Source organism: Castor canadensis, chromosome 11 (genome assembly GCF_047511655.1).
Source record: "Castor canadensis chromosome 11, mCasCan1.hap1v2, whole genome shotgun sequence".
NCBI classification, from domain to species: Eukaryota; Metazoa; Chordata; class Mammalia; order Rodentia; family Castoridae; genus Castor; species Castor canadensis.
Genome location: NC_133396.1, coordinates 16361712 through 16383167, shown reverse-complemented (window position 1 = coordinate 16383167; position 21456 = coordinate 16361712). Strand labels below are relative to the sequence as shown.

At 37.8% G+C, this 21456-nt stretch overlaps 1 protein-coding gene and 1 pseudogene across 7 annotated transcripts in view; one reads left to right on the top strand and one right to left on the bottom strand.

Annotated features, from left to right (window-relative positions):
- Positions 1–302: 302 nt before the first annotated feature.
- Helz (helicase with zinc finger) overlaps positions 303–21456 on the bottom strand; it is a 149496-nt gene continuing 128342 nt past the window's right edge. For 6 of the 7 annotated variants that reach the window (XM_074045481.1, XM_074045483.1, XM_074045479.1 and 3 more), the window contains 2 exons: positions 12641–12890; positions 303–8147 (listed from right to left, as the gene is read on the bottom strand). In XM_074045481.1, coding sequence (XP_073901582.1) covers positions 7813–8147; positions 12641–12890 — 585 coding nt within the window. In that variant the 3' untranslated portion in view covers positions 303–7812. The remainder of the gene's footprint in view (positions 8148–12640; positions 12891–21456) is intronic. The other variant, XM_074045487.1, reaches the window with a different exon arrangement.
- LOC109695600 (glyceraldehyde-3-phosphate dehydrogenase-like) lies at positions 8886–11125 on the top strand (annotated as a pseudogene).

The following is a 21456-nucleotide window of genomic DNA, read 5'->3' as shown; positions in this document are numbered from 1 at the left end:
TTGAATGACTATTGAAAAAAGACTAATTTTTTCACTGACCACTGGTCACCTTTAAACTTTTAGGGAACATTTTAAACCTTAAGGCTTTGCTACTACTGAGGATGGGGATTTAAGTAAAAATAAAATTTATGGAAACTAGAGTTATAACCTTACAATCTTACATTGAGTTCTGTTACATTAGCTTTACCATTTAATATCATGAGTAAAATTAAGTATTATGTTTAACTTCTCTAAAATCTTTGAACATAGGAGTAAAGGACAGCAGAGAATTATGGTTCACACATAATAAACAAATGTCCAAATTATTAAAAAGGCATTTTATTATAAATACATTTTAGTTGTAGCAGTAAAATACATTTTGTGTTACCATGAATCTTTTAAAACAAAAGAACTTCACTGAGACATGACCACACTATAGGAACTGTGACCCTCCCTCCCCCAAGTTGAAAACTTGTTCTAGGGAACCCAAGTAGCTAAAGTAATACCAAAAACTAAGTTAGAAAAGAAAGATGAAGACAAAGAAGAAAACAAAAACCCTAGAGTAGCTTTGGGGTTATTTTATGGTACAAAGTCACTTTTACTTTATTAAGAATGAACTCTTTAGGTATTAGAGCCTCTCAGGTGAGGTATCATTTACTGCCAAAAAAAATAATAATTGCTATAATTTTGCCGTAAATTATACTTGATTAGATGGCTGCACAGCTGGTACTTCGAAGAGATGAGAACTGACCAGCTCAGTTTTCTACAGCCTCCCTTAGAAGGCTTCCAAAATAAGACCCAGTATGAATTTGCTAAGTAATTGCTTCTATAAAGTTAGCCGATCATATATAAAGTTAGTTGATTACATTAAGTAAGAACTGCATTTTTGAAGCATTAAAAAAAAAAATCCTGTGTCACTAATAATAGGACCCTTTAATGAAATGTAAAAGCCATTACCTTTGTAATTTGGAGAAGTATTTTAATCACCATATTTACCTAGGATACTACTATGTATAACCAGTACCTTCACAGGTTTCAAAGAATCAGGTCAGATGACTGGCACAGAAATCAGATGCGGTATGTGTTGTACATAACGCCATATACATGGAGTTACAGGAGCGGGTGTGGTCTGTATGGGGGAGAGGGTGCTGAGAAACATTCTCAGGTATAACTGACACTCTGAGACTTTAACCTGGACAAAATAAGCCCTCTGACCTGCCGAAAGCCATAAAGAGGCCTTCACATATAAGGTGTCATGCAAAGCAAAGTGTAAATAAACCAAAGCTCCCTATTAAGTTAGGACTGCAGAAAGGAACCTGTGTTGAACATAAAAGCAACCCTCACCAAAGGCTATCTAGTCTTGTAAGCGCGAAGTACTGGGTTTTAAGAATTTCAAAGCCGTGCATTCTATGAAGGTCATGTGTACTTCTACACCTATCTCATTCTATATTACCTTGAAAATAGTTTGTGTGCTATTAACTCAGTAAATTCAAAGCCAAACTAAAAACCAAAAGCAGAGCCCAATACACCCCAAGGTGCAGTCCAGGGTGAATATTTAAAACACCACCACCACATAAATGCAAAAATATCCAAGGACCTGTCAGGTTTATTATGTTATAGGCAGTTTCTTTCTCAAAAATAACTTGCTCATACATGTGTGGCTATGATTTATGAGTAACTCATGCTGGGTAGCAGACAGATTCGCCTATACTGTTTTGCAAATATATACAGATGGGGTTTTTTTGTTTTTTTTTTAAAGGTAGCAAATCAAAACAATTACTTTCTGCCACATACAACACCTCAGGCTCTCCCTAACACCTGCCAGCATGGCAGAGAATCCAAAATAACTTTGTTAACCTGAGAAACACAAAATCCGAAAAGTAAATCCTTTGCCCTCACCCACCACCACCACCAAAAAAAAAAAAAAAAGAAAGAAAAACCCAGCAAAAATAAGCACACACCTCATAAAAACTACAGAATACATTATTTGGGGATTATCTGTCATTTCTGAAGCTCCATGTCACTGTCACCTTAGGACAGGGACTTCTGTACTTAGCACCTCGATAAATGTACTGTGCATTCATGACATTCGGATGGCTTCTTTCCACAATTTGCATCTCTATTTGTAGGGACCATCAAGACTTGACTCTAAGCACCTGGCGAAAGCCAGGTGGCAGTGTACACAAACCAAACACACTCTACAAATAAACCGAAGAGCTCTTTCACCCCAATGAGGAGCAGCAGCAAAGGCCCCACTGGAGGAGGGTGGCAGCCAAGCCCCAGGCATAGGGCTCTATCTCCGTGAAATGTGCTACTCACAATATCAGAATTATTAAAATGACTCAAGAGGTCAGTTTTTCACACCAAGTAAATAAATGCCTGATTGGAAAGGCTCAGACTCAAAGTGTGGCCCTTATATCCACAGTGCCATGGCAGTCACCAGTGCTGAGGCTCTACCCAAGTCAGGATCTCTGGTAGGGGCAGGGTCCAGCAACCTTCACTTCAACAAACTCTCCAGGTAAGTCTCCCACTGGCTCAAATTTGAGCACCACTTTTTCTTTTTTGCTTTATGCTGTCCACAATTTTTCAATCTTAAAAACAGGATAGGTTTATAATAGATACTACTGTGTCGAAAACTAAGTGATTTGCCACCTTTCCCCCCTTTTTCTCATTTTAAAAAACAGTACTAATGAAAACAATTATTTCATAAAAACCAAAAATTTCTTAAAAGGTAATATTGATTTCCCCTCCTCTACACAGTTCTAAGGCAGGCAATCACATGCTAGTACGCAAAATAAAACATAGAAAGACCTCATCTATGAGGTAGAAATAGCTAACACAACTCCCCAAGAACATAATGAAGATTCCATAAGATTGCTTAATGAACTCATAGAATTATATAAAACTTACTATGCTTTATGCTTAATATTCGTATCAAAATAAAATCTCTCTCTATCGAGCAAATTGCAAAGAAAGTCAGGCCTAATACTCTGATTACTGACAGTGTGTGAACACCTCTGGGCTTTCTAAACACTAGTTTCAGAAGCTTTAGACTCCACTGTGTATCACTGAGTCTGAGCCTTAACCTCAGTTCACATTGCTAAGTCTACATTCTTCTGTTAGGTACCTCCTTTCAAAAACATTTTAGGAACTCTGATGACTGTTTCCTTAAAGTTCACTTCAAAGTAAGTATTGTCAGTAGGTCCAAAAATTTCTAAATGCCACAGTAACCTGATAGTCTAACCTAAAATAGTAACACGATGCCACTTTCTGAATGTGTTTTCTAAGAACATTAAACATTATTAAGATTCACTCCTTTCAACCAGTCTTGAGACTGCTAATTAAACAGAGATGAAAGGGTAAGTGTGAATTTAGCAGCTTGTATGAAGTCTTAGCAAATAAATGTCCAACTTCAAGTAGGGGGAAAATGGGAGAAGCCTGTGCAACGAGCACTCTGAAGACAAACAGCCACTTATTCTTTCAAGATGCTATCTTTGTAATATGTGATGAACACCACTAAATAATATGTTCAACAAGAAATCATAGAACATTATCTTATTTTGTTCTAATTTCTAGGTGGTTTATACATGGATCAGATAGCAAAGAGGGGAGAGATAAATCAAACCCATTAAGATACTTACTTCAAGACTCAGGAAGGGGAGTGGTGGGGGGAAAGGAGGCGGGGGGAAAGAGGGAGAAATGACCTAAATATTGTATGCACATATGAATAAAAGAAAAAAAAAGATTCAGGAAGACACATGGTAGTGGTAGAAACTAAAGACTTTTTTTTTTTTTTTAAATATGTTAAGGGGATGGTAAGAAGAAACTCTGCATGGTTAATCAGAAAAGACAAGTTGCTGCCTCTGAGGAACTACAAAGGGTAAAACACAACACTAGCCTAAATAATATTTTAAAGCAGTAATTTGTATCTTTCAATACATTAACATTTTTCACCTTAAATTTTTATAGACTTTTTCTGGGATTTCGTTTTTTAAAACAACTCCATTATGAATCCAATGCTATGGATGTCTCTTAAAAATGACTACTTAGAAAATCTAATTTTCCTAATAACAATGGTTGAAATATTTGAATTTACCTTGAAATTGTTTTCACACTGACTCTTATCCAAGGTGGCTAGATATGTTTATAGCTTTGCTGTAGGGGTGAAAAATATTAAACATAAAATCTAACTACCTTAAAGCAACAAATACTATATATTACCTCAAAGTCAGAAAATTCTGTTGGCTTTCTCAGCAAACAAGGAAACTATTTCCATAAATAGGCCTCAGAGAATGCTATATTTAATTAACGTAATGCTTATTCAGAGAGAATTCTGCTTACTTACTTATTCTGCAGTTCTTTGAGCCGAAAAGACCAGTTAATATTTATAACAAACCTCAGCTTATTCTAGAATATGAAGGAAAAACAAAAACTATGAGGCAGTTTAATATTTCACACATACAACATGACCTGGAGAGAAAGCCTATCTGTGTGAAGAAAGGAGAATTAAGGTCATGTTAGCTTAAATAGTCAATAATTAACTACTTATTCACCAAAACATAGCTCTGCTGGAACAATTTGCCAAAGCATACGTCCAGTGACAACCAAAACTTCTTTCAAAAACACTAGAAAATATCTATGTTACAGTGAGTGAAGTTTTTCAAGTCTTAACAAAAATTCATTTTAAGATCAGGAAAAAAAACTTAGCAGGAATACTCTACAGACTCTATTACCCAAAAGAATTTAAGATAAAAAGAATGAAAAAAATCTCAAGTTGCACTGAAATTAAAAAGTGAAATGAATAAAAAATAGTACTGGCAAGAACAAAGAAATTTCAGAGTGATACAAAGAAGTAGAAAGAAACCATACGAACAATTAAATTTACTTATAAGAAATCTGTTCTGGAAGAAAAGGAAGTTGGTAATAATTGGTATTATCTTAGAGTTATCATTGGTTTTGTAAAAATATATATGTGTGTGTGTTCCATCTGAGCTCTAAGGTTGAACCTAGCATATGAAAGAAGAAAGTAAGTTATAAGTTTGGCTTATGGGTACCTGCTCACACTACCAAAGTGACACCAATGAGCACCAAATGCACTTAAGAGGCCATGCCTCCTTTGAATGGAAACTTGCAAAGACTGGCTCAAAACCATTACAAGATAACAGTCTTTACAGCAGGGATGGAAGATGGCACTAAGTAATGCAGAAAAAGAGGAAGCTTGTTAGAGGCTAAAATAAACATCCAATCCAGAATGTGCAAAGATGAATCAATATTCACATTCTTGACTACCCTTAGAAACAAGAGAGAAATGAGGAACACTCAGACACTTAGAGCAGAGCAGTGGAATAATAAGCAGCTGTTATTGTTCATATTTTAGAAATGACTGCTTAGACAGAGGTCATAGCATAGAAACTTAACAGCCTCCTTACCCAAGGATTACAACATGAATGTGGTAGTGTGTGTATGTGACTTCCTTAACTAAACATAATTTAAAAACTGATTTTTTCAAAGGTTCAAGTATGGAAAACAGAAAATGAGGCAAGAATCTCATGACAAGAGAGGTGAACTGAAAGTCCTGATAGTACAATTCTGTCTTCATATTATCAAAATGCTTTGAACATTTATGTAACTGGTGTTATAGGCCAGTATGTTTTTATGGGAATCATCAAGAGAGAAAACAATTTTTCGAAGCTATCCTCACACTGGGAAGACCTACTTTTCATTTGGGCTACATCTTGAGTTTTGGCATAGTGGGAAGTACATAGACACATGGCAAAGTGTTTCCTTCTTCTGACTAAAATATGGCTAAATGTGGAGATCTGACATCATACAGAGAAAGCACAGTGCTGCTGCTTGCTGGCTCCGTTTTCTCTCTGTGATTTATACTAACCATTAACACGTCTACAGCCCACAGGTCTGCATCTGCCACCTCAACAGAGCACTGTCAGCTATAATGGGAGGCCATGTGCAAATGAATCGCACCAAACAGAAAGGGAGAACTGAGTAAGAGGCATGCTTTGTTTGTCCTGGAGCTTGCTAACCTCTTAACCAAGAGATTCTTTTAACAAAATGTCTGAGGATCATAGGGGGCTGAAGCTAGCTAACACAAACTAACTTCCAGTCACATAAAAAAATGTAAGAAGCTTTTCTTCTATTCTAAAAATGGAGGGGAAGGGGAGATGAAGGAGAATATGATAGAGGGGGTGAATTTAAGGTATACTGTAAGCACTTTTATAAATGTCACAATGTACCCGCAGTATAACAATAATATAACAACAACAAAATTTAAGTTTTTCTTTACCTTTGCCACTTTCAACCTGGTTTTAAAATTGTAGTGTGAATACAGGATAACCTATCAAAAGTAGTCTTCTTAGATGAATTATCAGCAAGGTTGGGTTCACTAGAAATGCTCCTTGGCCTCATTTTATTTTTTAAAAAAGGATATATTGTACTCTCAAGACTGAGATATAAAATTATTCTACTAGATCAGGAAATGAGAAGGACATGCATGGCTTCAAGTGTGTTACAAGACCACAGTTTTAAAAGGGTAAACATTTTGCTTTGGATTTTACCAAAGTTCATTCAAAACAACTGTCAGACTATAGAATATTTAAAGACAGCTATTTAAATTTTGTATTTTTGTACAAGTTCAATAGGGTATTTTAGAAGAATCAAAAGACATGAAAAAATAAGGGTGGTTTTCTGCCCCAGATTTTGATGATTTTTGATCAAATTTTGACAAACATTATATTTTTTCTTTACTGATGTTCCTCAAACAAAACAACTAGCAAAATATTTGAATTGTCATGTATAATGTCACATTTTAATGTAAACATCAAATAAGGTACCAAAAATTTTACTGGAGGGAAAAATAACCAAACCTTAAAGCGGCACAATTCTTTATACCACTGGAGAAGGAGGAAGCCAGGTTACAAACATTGATACATGCATAGTGAGAAAAAAGGATTTTACTAAACTCACGCATTTTTAAAATAGTTATCAAGTCTACTAAGCACCAACAATCCTAAAAATTTTTCAGCTTCATGATTTGTTTAAAAAAAAAAAACAAAAAAAAAAAACCACACTATCAAATTAACATTAAAAACAAGCTTGAAGTGTAGCTTGTCCAAAAAAAATAAGTATGCCACTGTTTTTTCACATTTCAAAAAATAGTGGCATACAGAATACACTGGCAAAGAACGCCTTTAACTCTACCCCACGGTGGATGGAGATCACAACAGCACATCGCATGTAGTCTAAAACTGTGAAAGTTTTAGAATGCAGCATCCTGTCACAAGAAAAAGAAAAAACAAAAAACAAAAAAAGCTGATAAAACTTAAAGTATTTAGAAGATGCTGCCCCTTTATTTTAAAAAATTTTAAATGAATTTAAGCAAAAATAACATACATTTATACATCAACTGGCCATTTCTGGTACAGAAACCCAGCCATGGTAATATTATTGAATAAATGTAAATGCTACTTACAATTTTTTTTCTTTTTAAATACATTTTAGACAAACTTTTTTCTTTTTTTATAGTTGCACAATTAACCTCTTAGCTGCTAGCTTGATGCAAACATATGTAACAATACACAAATTTAAAAATATTTTTATTCTACATAAAAGCTGTCAAAATTCTGACTCACATCAAAAATGCAAAATAATGGAATATATTTTTAAAAAATTAGTTGCAAGTCTAGCAGCAAAGCAATTAAGTGAGAACATATTTAATATTAAAACAAAGGGAATTGTGCATCTATAGATGAAGTCTAACTACCTTAATTCTATTGATACAAACAAATTAAAACATTCTCCCTCGAGGAAAAAAAGTGATTACTTAAAATAGGAGTAAAAGCCATTGCTGCCTGAGGAGCTCCCCAGGCTGAGTTCCTGGAACAGAGACAGGGGGTCACTGCTCTTCTTGGCCTGCTCAGGTGGAGGCCTGGGCTTGGGAGGCGCCCGCAGCGCACTGGCATAGGACATGGCAGGCTTGCTCCCCGCCGAGCTTTGCTGGCTGTTGCTGTTGGCCGACTCTGCGATCTGCTTGTTGGGCATGAGGGGCGGGAACTGGCCAAGGTGCTGCAGCACACTGTAGTTGAAGGAACTGGACACCTCGGAGTTCTCAGACTTCAGCGGGTCCTCAGGGGCTTTGACAGTCTTAGGTGGAGCTATGATCAGAGAACAGTGACACGAGGTTAAGAGGAGCCCAGAGGCATTCAAGCTTCTCCTTAGCGTGATAGGTACAGACCTCCAGGAAGCAGGGACAGTGGAACCACAAGAACAGACAACTTCTGCTGCAGAGTACTGAAATCACCACACATCTACCAAATCTCTCCACCCTAAACACACAGAATGGCCATGGGAACTGGAACAGCTATCACATAAAACTAAAGATCAAATGTGAAGGTTTATTGAGGAACAAAAAACCAATTTGCACAACTGCACACTTTGATATTTAAGTAAGAATGTTTTCTTCAATAAAAATGAGTTGCATATGTAGACTCTTGGTCAAAATAGCTCTTATTATTAACTTAGGTAACAGTGGCACTGGGTTTCAGTTGTTAAAAGTGCTATCCTTTCTTGCAATGCACGCACATACATATATGTATGCACATGTATATATATATATATATATACATATATGTATGTATTTTTTCCTTTTTTGAAACAGGGTCTCACTATGTAGCCCAGGCTGGCTTGGCACTCTCTTTATGTCACCAGAAGGGCCTTGAACTCTTAATTCTCCCATACCCAGATCATGTAATATATTCTGAGTAAACACGGAATAATGTGTGGAAAAATAAACAGCTATAAATGATGTCATATTTTTTATCATTTGCCTGACTTGCAAGGTTTTTAAATAGCGTTGTATTAGACTATAGATACTTCTCACAAAAAATGTGTGTATGGGGGGTGGAGGGAGGTAAGGACTGAGACCTGTAGTAAATTAGGCAACCCTAAAGCCACTTACACACACATAGATAAACAGAGGAATAAGAAGGCTGCTTCACAAAGCAGCGCAGAAGGAGCAGCACACAGAGGAGGCCACAGGCTGGAGTGAGCGGTCAGGGTAATCATGCTCATTATCTGAGTTTTGCTATGGCCAGACACTTTGTGCTGTGCACTTTACATGGATTATGTATGCCTTTCAGAAAACTACCCAGGGCCTCTCATGAAAGAGGGAAAAGAAAAGGGGACGGGGGAAGGAGAGGCTTGAGCTCAGGAGCTCTGAGCTTGCCTGGACAGAATACCAAGACTCCACCTAAAATAACAAATAAGTAATAACAAAAAAGAAACCCTTCTAGTATTCCTTTCTTAAACCCAAACTCCAAGGGCTCATTTTCTCTAAAATATGCTGGTACTATTTGGTGGAAGCTACTTCACACTCAGTATGACAAAGTTTAAAAAGCATAAACAGGGTTGTCTGAGATCACATAAAATTAGAATTTGGAAATTAAGGTGAAAATAACCCACTTTTTAGTCTCAGTACTTCAATTATTCAATATTAAGTTTTGTAAGTTTTCACTCTGAATGTCACTGATCTTTCCTAAATTTAAAACCAACATAATATAAATAGCTTTCTTTTAAACTCAAGAAATAAATCTCAAACTTTCCATCTGATATGCCACAACTGTGTTTCTCTTAAAACATATTGATAGGCTCTCTGCTCCTCCCCGTTCAATAGACAGCTGCATCTCCTCATGCAGTGCCAGCCACGTCCCTGAGACACAAAGTGAAGGTTGGAGTGAATTTGGCCAAATTGGGTGCCTGGACACCAGGGTTGCTTTCAACTCTGGCAAAGTGGATACTGTCACCATCAATGACCCATTCATTGACCTCAACTACATGTGTACATGATCCAGTATGATTCCACCCAGGCAAGTTCAATGGCACAGTGAAGGCGGAGAACAGGAAGCTTGTTATCAATGGGAGGGTATCTCCATCTTCTAGAAGCAAGATCCTACCAACATCAAATGGGGTGATGCTGAGTACACTGTGGACTCCACTGGTGTCTTCACTACCACAGAGAATGCTGGGGCTCACTTGAAGGGTGGAGCCAAAAGGATCATAATCTCTACCCCTTCTGTGGATGCCCCATCTTTGTGATGGATGTGAATCATGAGAAGTACAACTCCCTGAAAATTGTCAGCAATGCCTCCTGCACCACCAACTGCTTAGTTGCCCTTGGCCAAGGTCATTCATGCCAACCTCAGCATTGTGGAGAGACTCATGACTACAGTCCATGCCATCACTGCCACCCAGAAGACTGTGGATGGCCCCTCTGGTAAACTGTGGCGCAATGGCTGTGGGGCTGCACAGAATATCACCCCTGCCTCCACTGGCACTGCCAATACTGTGGGCAAGGTCATCCCCCGGAGCTAAATGGGAAGTTCACTGGCATGGCCTTCCATGTGCCCACTCTCAACTTATCAGTGGTGACCTGCCACCTGGAGAAAGCAGCCAAATATGATGACATCAAGAAGGTGGTGAAGCAGGCGTAGGAAGGCTCCTTAAAAGGCATTCTGGGCTACACCAATAACCAGGTTGTTTCCTGTGACTTTAACAGCGATACCCATTCTTCCACCTATGATGCTGGGACTGGCATTGCCCTCAATGAGCACTTTGTCAAGCTCATTTCCTGGGATGACAACGAATTTGGTTATAGCAATAGGGTGGTGGACCTATGGTCCACATGGCCTCCAAGGAGTAAGAGCCCCTGGACCATCCACCCCAGCAAGAACGCTAGGAGAAAAGAGAGGTCCTCAGCTGCTGTGGAGTCCCTGCCCCCACTCAGTCCTCTGACACACTGAGAATCTCTATGCCTCCTGAAGAAGGGGAGGACTTAAAGCCCTACTTCCATCAGTACCATCACTGCACACACACACACAAACACACCCCAAATATATATTGATAAACAAGAAGTTGTGCCTCAGGATATTGGTGATTTTGAATTAATTTTTTAATACTTAAGTATTACTTGCTATTAAAGAAATACTATAATTTGTCTCCTGGCAATGGAAAAAAAAAATCTATAATTGCAGAGGAAAAAAAAACATAAATGACATGAGCTTTGGGCATTTTTCAGGAACTTTTTACCTTGTCAGCCCAGGTCAGGCTTTTAATTATTTTTGGCCATAAGCTATCCTAAAACTTAGGTGGAAAAAAAAAAAAAGAGGAAGAAATGCTATCTTTAAGATAAATTATAATAAACAACCAAAAACTAACAAATTATCATCACCAATATGTAATTTAGATGTTTCTCAGGAAATTCAAATATGATAAAATGAGTGTATTTAGGTTAGATCTTAAAAATGACAAAGCAACCCCACACAGAAGATGGCAGCTCACATGGAGTAGGTATTGATGAATGTTTAATTAAGGAGTAAAATGACAGTGTCTCTTGCCAGGAAAGAAAAGCAAAATTAAAAAAATTTTTTTCCTATCCATGTCCATTATTCTAAAAATATGCTTATATGGCACATACTCAAAAATGGATCAGTTCTAGAAACAATGGATTCACATCCTAAAGATGAACACAACTAATTTCAAAAAGAAAAGTAGACACTATGAGGGCAAAACTTCACCATGCAAAGATATCAGGCTTGCTCACAAAGATCAACATCTACAGCCTGTGGAAGTGAAGGACATTCCAGAACTGGAGTAGGATATTAGTTTCTTTATGTTCAGTCCATTAGCAAGAGGGAACAAAGGAAAGATGAAAGTGCACTCGTGTTCCAGGCCAAAGAAGAAGCCTGCAGACTTTCAACCACATTGTTCAAGTTCCTGTGTCTTGTCCACGCCTGTCTCTTCTTATGTCTCTCTGTTCACTGGCCATGGAGCTCTTGGTTTATTAGAATACTAGGATAAATACAGGAGTTCTACATCCCAACTGTGAGACTTTGCTGGCCTCCCTCATAGCCACACTAATATATAGCATCCTGTCAGCACTGCTAAGGAGAAACCCTTGAAAGCTGATATTGATCTAACTCCCTCCTGCAGCCATGATGACAGAGAGAAACAAAAACAAAACCCAAACCAGAAAACACACTGTTTTCCTAAGGGTGATTCTTCCATTTAAAAATATTTGGGGCTGGCAGAGTGGCTCAAGTGGTAGAGCGCCTGCCTAGCAAGCATGAGGCCCTGAGTTCAAACCCCAGTGCCACAAAACAGAAATGTTTTAAGTTCCATTACTTCTTTTACTCAGTCATAGATCAAAATGGTCAGTTTCCAAACAGGGATATGCCTACTAACTTTCCAGATCAGAAATACAGAATTGACACAGTCCTAAACTAATGTATATGAGCACTGAATATTGTTTAAAGAAGAAGTGCAAGTGAGCTGGGGATGTGACTTGGTGGTATGGTGCTTGCCTAGCATGCTCTAGGACCTGTGTTCAATCCTCAGCACAACCAAAAATAAATAAATCAATAAAAAGATATGCAAATAGTGGTGGGGACCCATAGAAGAAAGCACCAAGGGCTGGGATGTAGCTCGGTGGTACAGCGCTTGCCTAGCATGCGTGAGGCCCTGGGTTTGATCCCAGCACTGAAAAAGAAAAGACAAAAAAAAAAAAAAATTCTCCCCAAGAAGAAAGCACCAAACATCTGGGTGCTGAGGAGTAAAAATCACAGTGATCTGGTAACCCACCCACTCCTCTTACCTATCAACTCTCTGGGCTGAGCTGGCCTGCTGGATCCATTGCATGGAATGTTCTGGTAGGGGGCAGATGAGGTGGTGTTTACCCAGGACTCCGGGGATGAGAAGCTGAAAGGTGGGTTGCCATGGTCCTGCAGGTCTTTACACTGAGCCAGGCCGTCTTGGGGAGTGCTCAATTCTTCAGAACAAGGCTGGACTGAGCTAGATGAGATTCGTCTTTGGTACAAGGGCCGACCGGGTCCTCGGGGTTCATACTACACACAAAAAATGGACATTCTGTAAATCAGTGCACCTCGTTCCACACCCCTACCCCCTTTTAGGTCTCACTATGCAGAAATTCTCAATATTCTCTTCTGTGACTGTGAAACTACCCCTCAACCCCCAAAAAGGTGGGGGGGGGGGCAGGCTGGACTCTGACAAGGTGCCAGGAGACCTGGGCTCAAAACTCAGCTCTGTCTTTCACTATGCAGTCTGGTGATAACATATGCTCGATTTCAGATTCTGTTTTCTGGTTTGTACAATATGGGACTTGATGAGTTGTCATCACTTCTAAAATGCTATTGCCATTTTAGGTAACAGTAGAGTAAGCATATGGATGAAGGACTCTAAAGCGAAGTCACAAGACAGCTGAATCACAGCCACCCTGAGCAGAGTTACCTGAGCAGAATTATCTCTTGAGCCTTCACAACTGCCCAATTTATTTTTCCTTAGACCTAGTGCCAAGATACGGTTCTCCCTGTCCAGTATAAGCACTCCTGACTGAATTTCACTGTCTTACTTTTTAGTCAATCAAGTGACACAGAATACTCATTAGCTTCTTCAGAAAATTTTTACATATTTGAAACATGATTCACTTAAAACTTTCTCCTATCTTCCTAAACGTGCACAATCCAAAGCCATTTGCCCTCTAGACAAGAGCTGTATACTGGCCATTTTAAGATTTTTATTGTTACCTAGGTGCTCTCCAGTTTGTTCTTGGTGCCTGACTTGGTGATGAACGTGGTGTTAGTTCTAATGGCAGGCCGTGCAAAATCAGGGTGAAGTACCAGTCTCCATCTAGAGCCAGTCAGGGCTTGGGCAGTGTCACCTTGGATAACTGACCTAATATCTTGGGAACCCCCAGTACCCACCTCTTGGGATAGATGAGAGAATTAAATGAGTTAAGAATGCATAGCACTTAGATTAATTCCTGGCATTTAAGAATGGTTCACTGCTACGTAACTGTTTTACTGTAACAAAGAGTTCATGTTCAATCTTAAATGACAGAATGGGATTGTTTTTTTGTTGCTATTCAGCTGTGGTCAATTATGATTCTGACGACTCTTTTCTTTCACCACTGCTATAAGTGGAGCTTGGATTAAAAATAAGAGACAGCTGATCAGGCATATTAATAGTAGGATGCTTTTTGGAAACACAACAGAACACAACACAGGCAGACATCATCAGGCCAATTAAATGAGGGAAGATGTGGAGAACACAAGGGCTGAACCAAGGAAAACACTAGGACATAAATCAGGGAAGGGAACAGATACTGCCTGGCTGTGCATGTGCACAAAAGCAAGCAAAGGTAAGGTGTGAGAGTAGGAATGTAGCTTAGTGGTTGAGTGTTTGCACAAGGCTCTGGGTTGGAAACCCCAGGTCCACAAAAACAAACAAACTTGAAGGGTAAGATGCCTGTGGCCAGATCATGTCTGCATTTCTAGAGTCTTAGCTACTGGATAAGGAAGATGAGGGGTAATATTGCCATCTAGTTAATTCCTTTCTCACATGGTTTTGGTTTTTGTTTTGTTTTGTTTACTTGCATTTTAATCATATCTTCTGCACTTTGTTTTTCTTGGTTTGGGTTTGAATCTCAGTCTGATATAAACTGTTCTGTAAACAGCTTTAATTTTTTTATTATTATTGATATGTGCATACAATACTTGGGTCATTTCTCCCCCCCTCCCCCTCCCCCCTCCCTTATCACCCACTCCAACCCCCTCCCTCTCCCCCCCACCCCCTCAATACCCGGCAGAAACTATTTTGCCCTTATCTCTAATTTTGTTGAAGAGTGAGTGTAAGCAATAATAGGAAGGAACAAGGGTTTTTGCTAGTTGAGATAAGGATAGCTATACAGGGAGTTGACTCACATTAATTTCCTGTGCGTGTGTGTTACCTTCTAGGTTAATTCTTCTTGATCTAACCTTTTCTCTAGTTCCTGGTCCCCTTTTCCTATTGGCCTCAGTTGCTTTTAAGGTATCTGCTTTACGAGAGCACACAAGGGAGGGATGAGGATAGGTAAGACACCTAAAAAATTAGCTAGCATTTGTTGCCCTTAACGCAGAGAAACTAAAACAGATACCTTAAATGCAACTGAGGCCAATAGGAGAAGGGGACCAGGAACTAGAGAAAAGGTTAGATCAAAAAGAATTAACCTAGAAGGTAACACACACGCACAGGAAATCAATGTGAGTCAATGCCCTGTATAGCTATCCTTATCTCAACCAGCAAAAACCCTTGTCCCTTCCTGTTATTGCTTATACTCTCTCTACAACAAAATTAGAGATAAGGGCAAAATAGTTTCTGCCGGGTATTGAGGGGGTGGGGGGGAGAGGGAGGGGGTGGAGTGGGTGGTAAGGGAGGGGGTGGGGGCAGGTGGGAGAAATGAACCAAGCCTTGTATGCACATATGAATAATAAAAGAAAAAAATAAAATAAAATAAAATACAATGAGCCAAAAAAAAAAAAAAAAGGTATCTGCTTTAGTTTCTCTGCATTGAGGGCAACAAATGCTATCTAATTTTTTAGGTGTCTTACCTATCCTCATATCTCCCTTGTGTGCTCTCGCTTTTATCTTGTGATCAAAGTCCAATCACCTTGTTCTTATATGGTTTTAGTGTTCTATGTTTAAGTGTGACATCTACATTCATCTTTAGTTTTATTCTTCTCGAAATTTTTTTCAGTGGTCAAAATCATTCTGAATTTGAATCTGGTTTTCAAGAATATTAATCGTCCTAATTAATTTAGTGTCGACTATGGATTTAAGCACACATGTTAAATTTCATTGTCTCAGTCATTAAGGTACTGGGAAAAGAGTCAACCTTCCTAATTTATGTTCTCCATGCCTAGACAACTCCTGAATGACTGATCGATCACAAGGGTTTGTGCAGTCTTTTTTATCAGATTTATAATAAAGACAATTAGCTCTTAAAACCAAAATGGGGTGTTTCATTTTATTATTATGCTGAGAATCTAGCTCAAGTGCTGGGGTATGAACCCTAAAGCACAAAACTACTGCTGGCTAAGGCCTGAGCAAGAGCAATCTGTAACAGTTTGCAGGTGATACACTAATACATTCACTGGAGTTTCAGCCATTTACTCCACAACCTTGTGGACACATGTAAACTAGCAATATAAACAATGAACAGATATATGAGCCATAGGCTTAAGTGAAGAAAACTGAAAATCAGAAAGAAACAGAGGCTAATATAAGAGGAGACAGTTATTCAACTAAATTTTGTAGAAAATGTGCAACTTTTGTATTTTCCAAACTGAAATCCCCCAAGTACTCAGTTGATACACATAGCAGGAAGTGCTATATATCGGCAACAGCTCCTAAGCAGCTACTGGCAGAGATGAATGTGTAGAAGAAATCTAATTTCAAATCACACTATGAATAAAATTCATCTTTATATTAGAAAAAGAGATCTAAAGCTTGAAATTTAAAACTTTTTTTTTTTTTGGGTGGGAGACAAGGTCTCACTAGCCCAGACTGGCCTTGAACTTGTGGTCCTCCTGCCTCAGCCCATTGAGTGCTGGGATTTCAGAAGTGTGCCACCACGCCCAACTTACTGTTTTTCAAATTAGATAAACATAATGAAGAAACATACATGCACAAACACACACAGACACACGGTCTACTGATAGGTACACCTATTTCATACAACATAGGCAAAAGTATAAATGTATGAAACAGTGATGTGCTATGCTGGAATCTGTCCTCAAAGGTAAGGTAAGCACAGGCAGAGAAATCTAGACGGCAAATGAGTAAATTGGTCTAATGCCAAATAAATGACATTTTACAGTTGTGTAGTTTTCACACCTTCCAGATCCTGTACAGATTTTGTTGGATTTATACCTCACTATTTCATTTTTCTTTGAGCCATTTCTAAGTGGTATTGGTTTTTATAGTTTGGTTTCCAATTGCTTAATATGACTACTTAACTTTTTAAACATATTACTTAATGGGTAATATTTTTTTTAAGATTCCTTATTTTTTTTTCCTAAATTGACAATCATGCCATATATAAGGACAGTTTTATTTTTTCCTCCCCAATCTCTAGGCCTTTATTTTCTTGCCTTATTGCACTGGCTAAGATTTCAAGTATTATGTTGAACGGAAGTGTTGAGAGAAGACATCTTTGCTTTCTTCTTTTCTGTTGTTGTTATTGCTGTTTTTTAGACAAAGTCTTGCTATGTTGCCTAGGTTGTCCACAAACTCCAGGGCTCAAGGGATCCCGCTGCCTCACCCTCCTGAGTAGCTAGAACTGTCTTGCCTTCTTTCTAATCTTAGAAGCCTTTGACTTCTCACCATTCAATGTGATGGTTACTACAGGATCTTTATAGATACCCTGTAACAAGTTAAGGAAATTCTCTTCTGTTGCTTGTTTGCCACAAGTTTTTATTATGAGTAATGTTGTATTCTGTTCAAATGTGTGGGGTTTGGGTTTTTTTTTTTTTTTTGCCCCACAGGTGTTTCTATCAATATGATAATGTTTTGGGGTTTTATTTCTCCCTTTAGATTGTTAATGTGGTAGATCAGATTGATTTATTTTAAAATACTGCACCAGCATAGAGCTCTAGGGATAAGCCTCACATTGTCATAGTGTATCACTTTTTATACATAGCTGAATTCAATTTGATAATGCTTTGATAAGGATATTTACATTAAAAGTAATGGAAATCAGTCTGTAGTTTTCTCTTTTTGTACTATTTCTGTCTTGCTTTGGCATCAGGGTAATGCTGCTACATACAATAAATTGAGAAGCTTTCCCTTAGGTTCTCTGGAGAAGGGGGTGCAAATTGATGGATTTTTTTCTTTACATGTTTGAAGGAATTCAGACCTGGGCCTGGAGATTTATCTTTTGGAAATGTCTTAACTACAAAGTCAATTCTTTAATAGTTATAAGACTATTCATATACAATTTATTTATGATTGGATGAGTTTTTGAAACTTGTGGCATTTGACAAAGCAGCCTAATCTCACCTAAGATGTTAATCTTGCTAAAAGTTTATCAATTTTATTGGCCTTTTCAATGAATTCACTTTTGGCTTCACTGATTTTTATTGTTTTCCTGTTTGCAACTGTACTGAATTCTGCTCTCACCTTTATCATTCCCTTCTCTATGCACGAATGAAATTTGTTGCTCTTCCTTTGGCAATTTCTTGATAAGACTGTGCTTTTCCCCTTCACACTAGATTGCATTGGTTAAACAGAAGCTTTCATTACTGATATGCAATCTTACTTCTTTTCTAATATAACCACTTAATGCTATAAAACTTCCTCTGACACTTCTGTAGCAGTAACACATGACTTCAGACATTTTTAGCTCATCATTCAGTTCAAATATTTCTCTTTTTTTAAAAGTGGAAGTGATAGTGAAGTTCTCAAGAAAGGAACACACTTTCAACAGACTGAAAGTGGCCACACAGTTCAAATATTTCTAATGCATGAGATGCCATTATGACAGAGGTCTTAAAAACAGAATCCAAACATGATTCTTAAAAGATCAGTGCCCAAAGGCAGAACAGGGTGTCAAAAAGCATGATTACAATAAGTTGAAAACTCAAATATATAATGACACTTGATTCATAATAATGTTCAAAATGAAAAAAAAAAGACGAAGAAAAGGACCTCAGAGTACATCTTTGAGACCTGCTCAAATTTACTGTTCTGAAAACTGACTAATAAAGAACATGAATTGAGCATTTATCTGGCCCTTTCTATATAGACAGTATTTCAGGTAGTAATCAAATACTCAGTGGGGAAAATTCTCCTTTACAGAGGGAAAATAAATACAGAAGAAATGAAAATAAGTCTTAAATCACTATTTTTCCCATTTCTAGTGAAACAAGAGACTGAAACAACAACCATGAACAGCTGGTACAATCAGAAAGGTTGTGGAGGTATGCACCTGCAATCCCTGTACTTGAGAGGCAGAGGAAGGAGGATTGCCTTGAATGTAGCAAGACCCTGTCTCAAAAAACAAACCAATAACAATGAAAAAACTGATGGACCCAATTGATAGTGACATTGCAGATCAAATTTTAAAAAGTGGGAAAACAAGGCATGGCATATATCTGTCTCTATTTGCATATATACATATATTTATTTAAAGTGAGATATTATATACTGCTTGGTATTCCTCATCAAAATATCATAAGTATCCATGGCATGACAACTTTTACAACACCATTTTTACCAACTGTTTTATTTACTTATTTAAATAGGTCTAGTTTAATTTTTCTAGGATCTGAAGAAGAAATCCTCCATTATAGAACACTCTCAGGGTCCCCTCTGGGTTATGTTTAAAGTAATATGCTGTAGTTTGGTACAAGGGCAGAATTGTCGTAAGAGAAAGAAATCGGAATGGAAGAGGAGACAAATGCCACTAGAAGTTTAAAAGCAATCCATACTAACAAGCCAGATTGTCTGAGGTAGATAAGTTTTAGTCTGCCACAGTAAAATCTATGGGTTCATGCACTGTAATCGATTGAAAAGCATTAAATAAATTATAAAACAATACTTTTAAAAAGTCTGATTCTAAGCCAATGGTGGACACTGGCCCAGGACTCCAGAGGGAGAAAAAACACAGAACACATGTGTCCTGTGATGGACACAAAACACAACGTTGCCTTTCAGTGAGGATTTTTGGTGACCTGGGTAGTCAAGGATTACCAGACACTGAAGGGAGAGAGGTCTGCTAGCATAAAAGATGATCACAGATAAACAAATAGGAAAAAAAGGGAAATCCAGACAAAATAATAATGATGGTTCAAAAATTACTTTCAAAATACTGTTTTAGTTTTACTAAAAATCTAAAAAAATAAAATAAAATACTACCACCCTATCCTCTAAATGATAGTCACAAAGAAGGCATTGCATTAATAAAACAAAAATGAGATGTTAGGAGAAATCTGAGAGTAAAAATACTTGAAATTTAAAATGAGGGCACAAATGTATAATCCAATAAAAGGACTTAGAGATAAAAATAAAGGAAATCTTTCCAAAGGTAGGAAAAATTACAAGGAAAAAAAGGAATCTGGAGAACCCAGAAGATCCAACATCTTATCAACAGAAGTTTCAGAATGTGAGAAACAGAAGAGAGACAGCAGGAAATTATCAAAGAAAGAAGAATGTGTCACGCAGCTGACGGGTATGAGCCTTTCTCACAGGCACTGTCGTCTGAAGACCTTCCTGTGACAATGGAGATTCTCATCTGAAATCTTATCTTGTGCCCAATAATATCTAGTCTACCAGGAATTTCTCTAGGTTCTACCTACAAAATAAATTCTGAGTTTATTTGCTTCCCATCCTTCCCACTGCTACAGCATAGTCCTTGACACCATTATCTGTCCCCTAGATAGCTCTCAGATTTTTACTGTGGCTTTTATTATTTTTTTAAATAACTATTTTTAGAGTAAACTGTATTATTTTAACAGAATTTTAAAAGCAATCTTAATGTCATATTAGGTCCATAAATTCAATCATAATAATAAAAGCAAAATTTTACCTTAATTTCTAAAACTATAGCAATATTTATTTCTATGCATTGTATTGCTTTTCTTAAAAGAAATGTACACTGAAATGAATATGAATTTGTCACAAAAAAAAATTAAAATCAGTTTAGGTCTGAATAAAGAAAAGTACTGTGTGAGGCATCTTACAGGCAAGGGCATTTATAATTTGCAATTGGTACTTTCCTAGCAGGCAATATTATTTTCCTACATCCAAACACGAGGTTATAGAGGAGATACTAGAATGAAGGCAAAATCACATCTAAGAGACTCTGTCAGATTCACTGCTGTGATGTTGTGAACTACCTTAAAATACCTAGCTCTTGTTTCTTCGTCTTGAATATGAAACAGTCAACCTAACAATTATAGAGCAAGGCACCTCTAGCAATGAAGGGTACAGTGAACGTGTACCCTTCGACTCATAACTATTTGCGTCTTCTCTAAAGAATCAAAATTACCATAATTAAAGAAATTTTCTAGCTTTTAAAAAAATGCAACAACAGAGGCTTTGCCTTATTCTTAAACACTGAAAAATTAATTCCTTATAATTTTTGATATTTGAGATATCAAAATTAGTCACGAGAGCAATATATTTAGCATCCTGAAACATACAGATTTCAAAAAATCACGAATTCTAGAGTGAACCTGGCATCCCCCAGCCTCCAAAACAGGAAGTTTTATATGACTGGACATATAGCCTTTACTTGCCCTCAACATCTAGCTCTGTGTCCTGTTTTCCAGGAGTTCTGCTTCATGTGAAGATGTGAAGAGCAGTAATCATGCTCCAAAAACAGAATGGGGGTCAGGAGTCTCCGCTCCACAGTCAGTAATAACTGCTGCAGTTTCAGTCATTTTACATCTTTGGGCCTCACCTTCATTTTAAAGACATGCTGGGCACCAATTGCTCATGCCTGGAATCCTAGCTACCTGGGAGGCTGAGATCAAGAGGATTATGGCTCAAAGCCAGCAGGGCAATAACTTGGTGAGACTCCATGTCAACCAATAGTTGGGTGCGGTGGCATGTACCTGGCATCCCAGCTACATG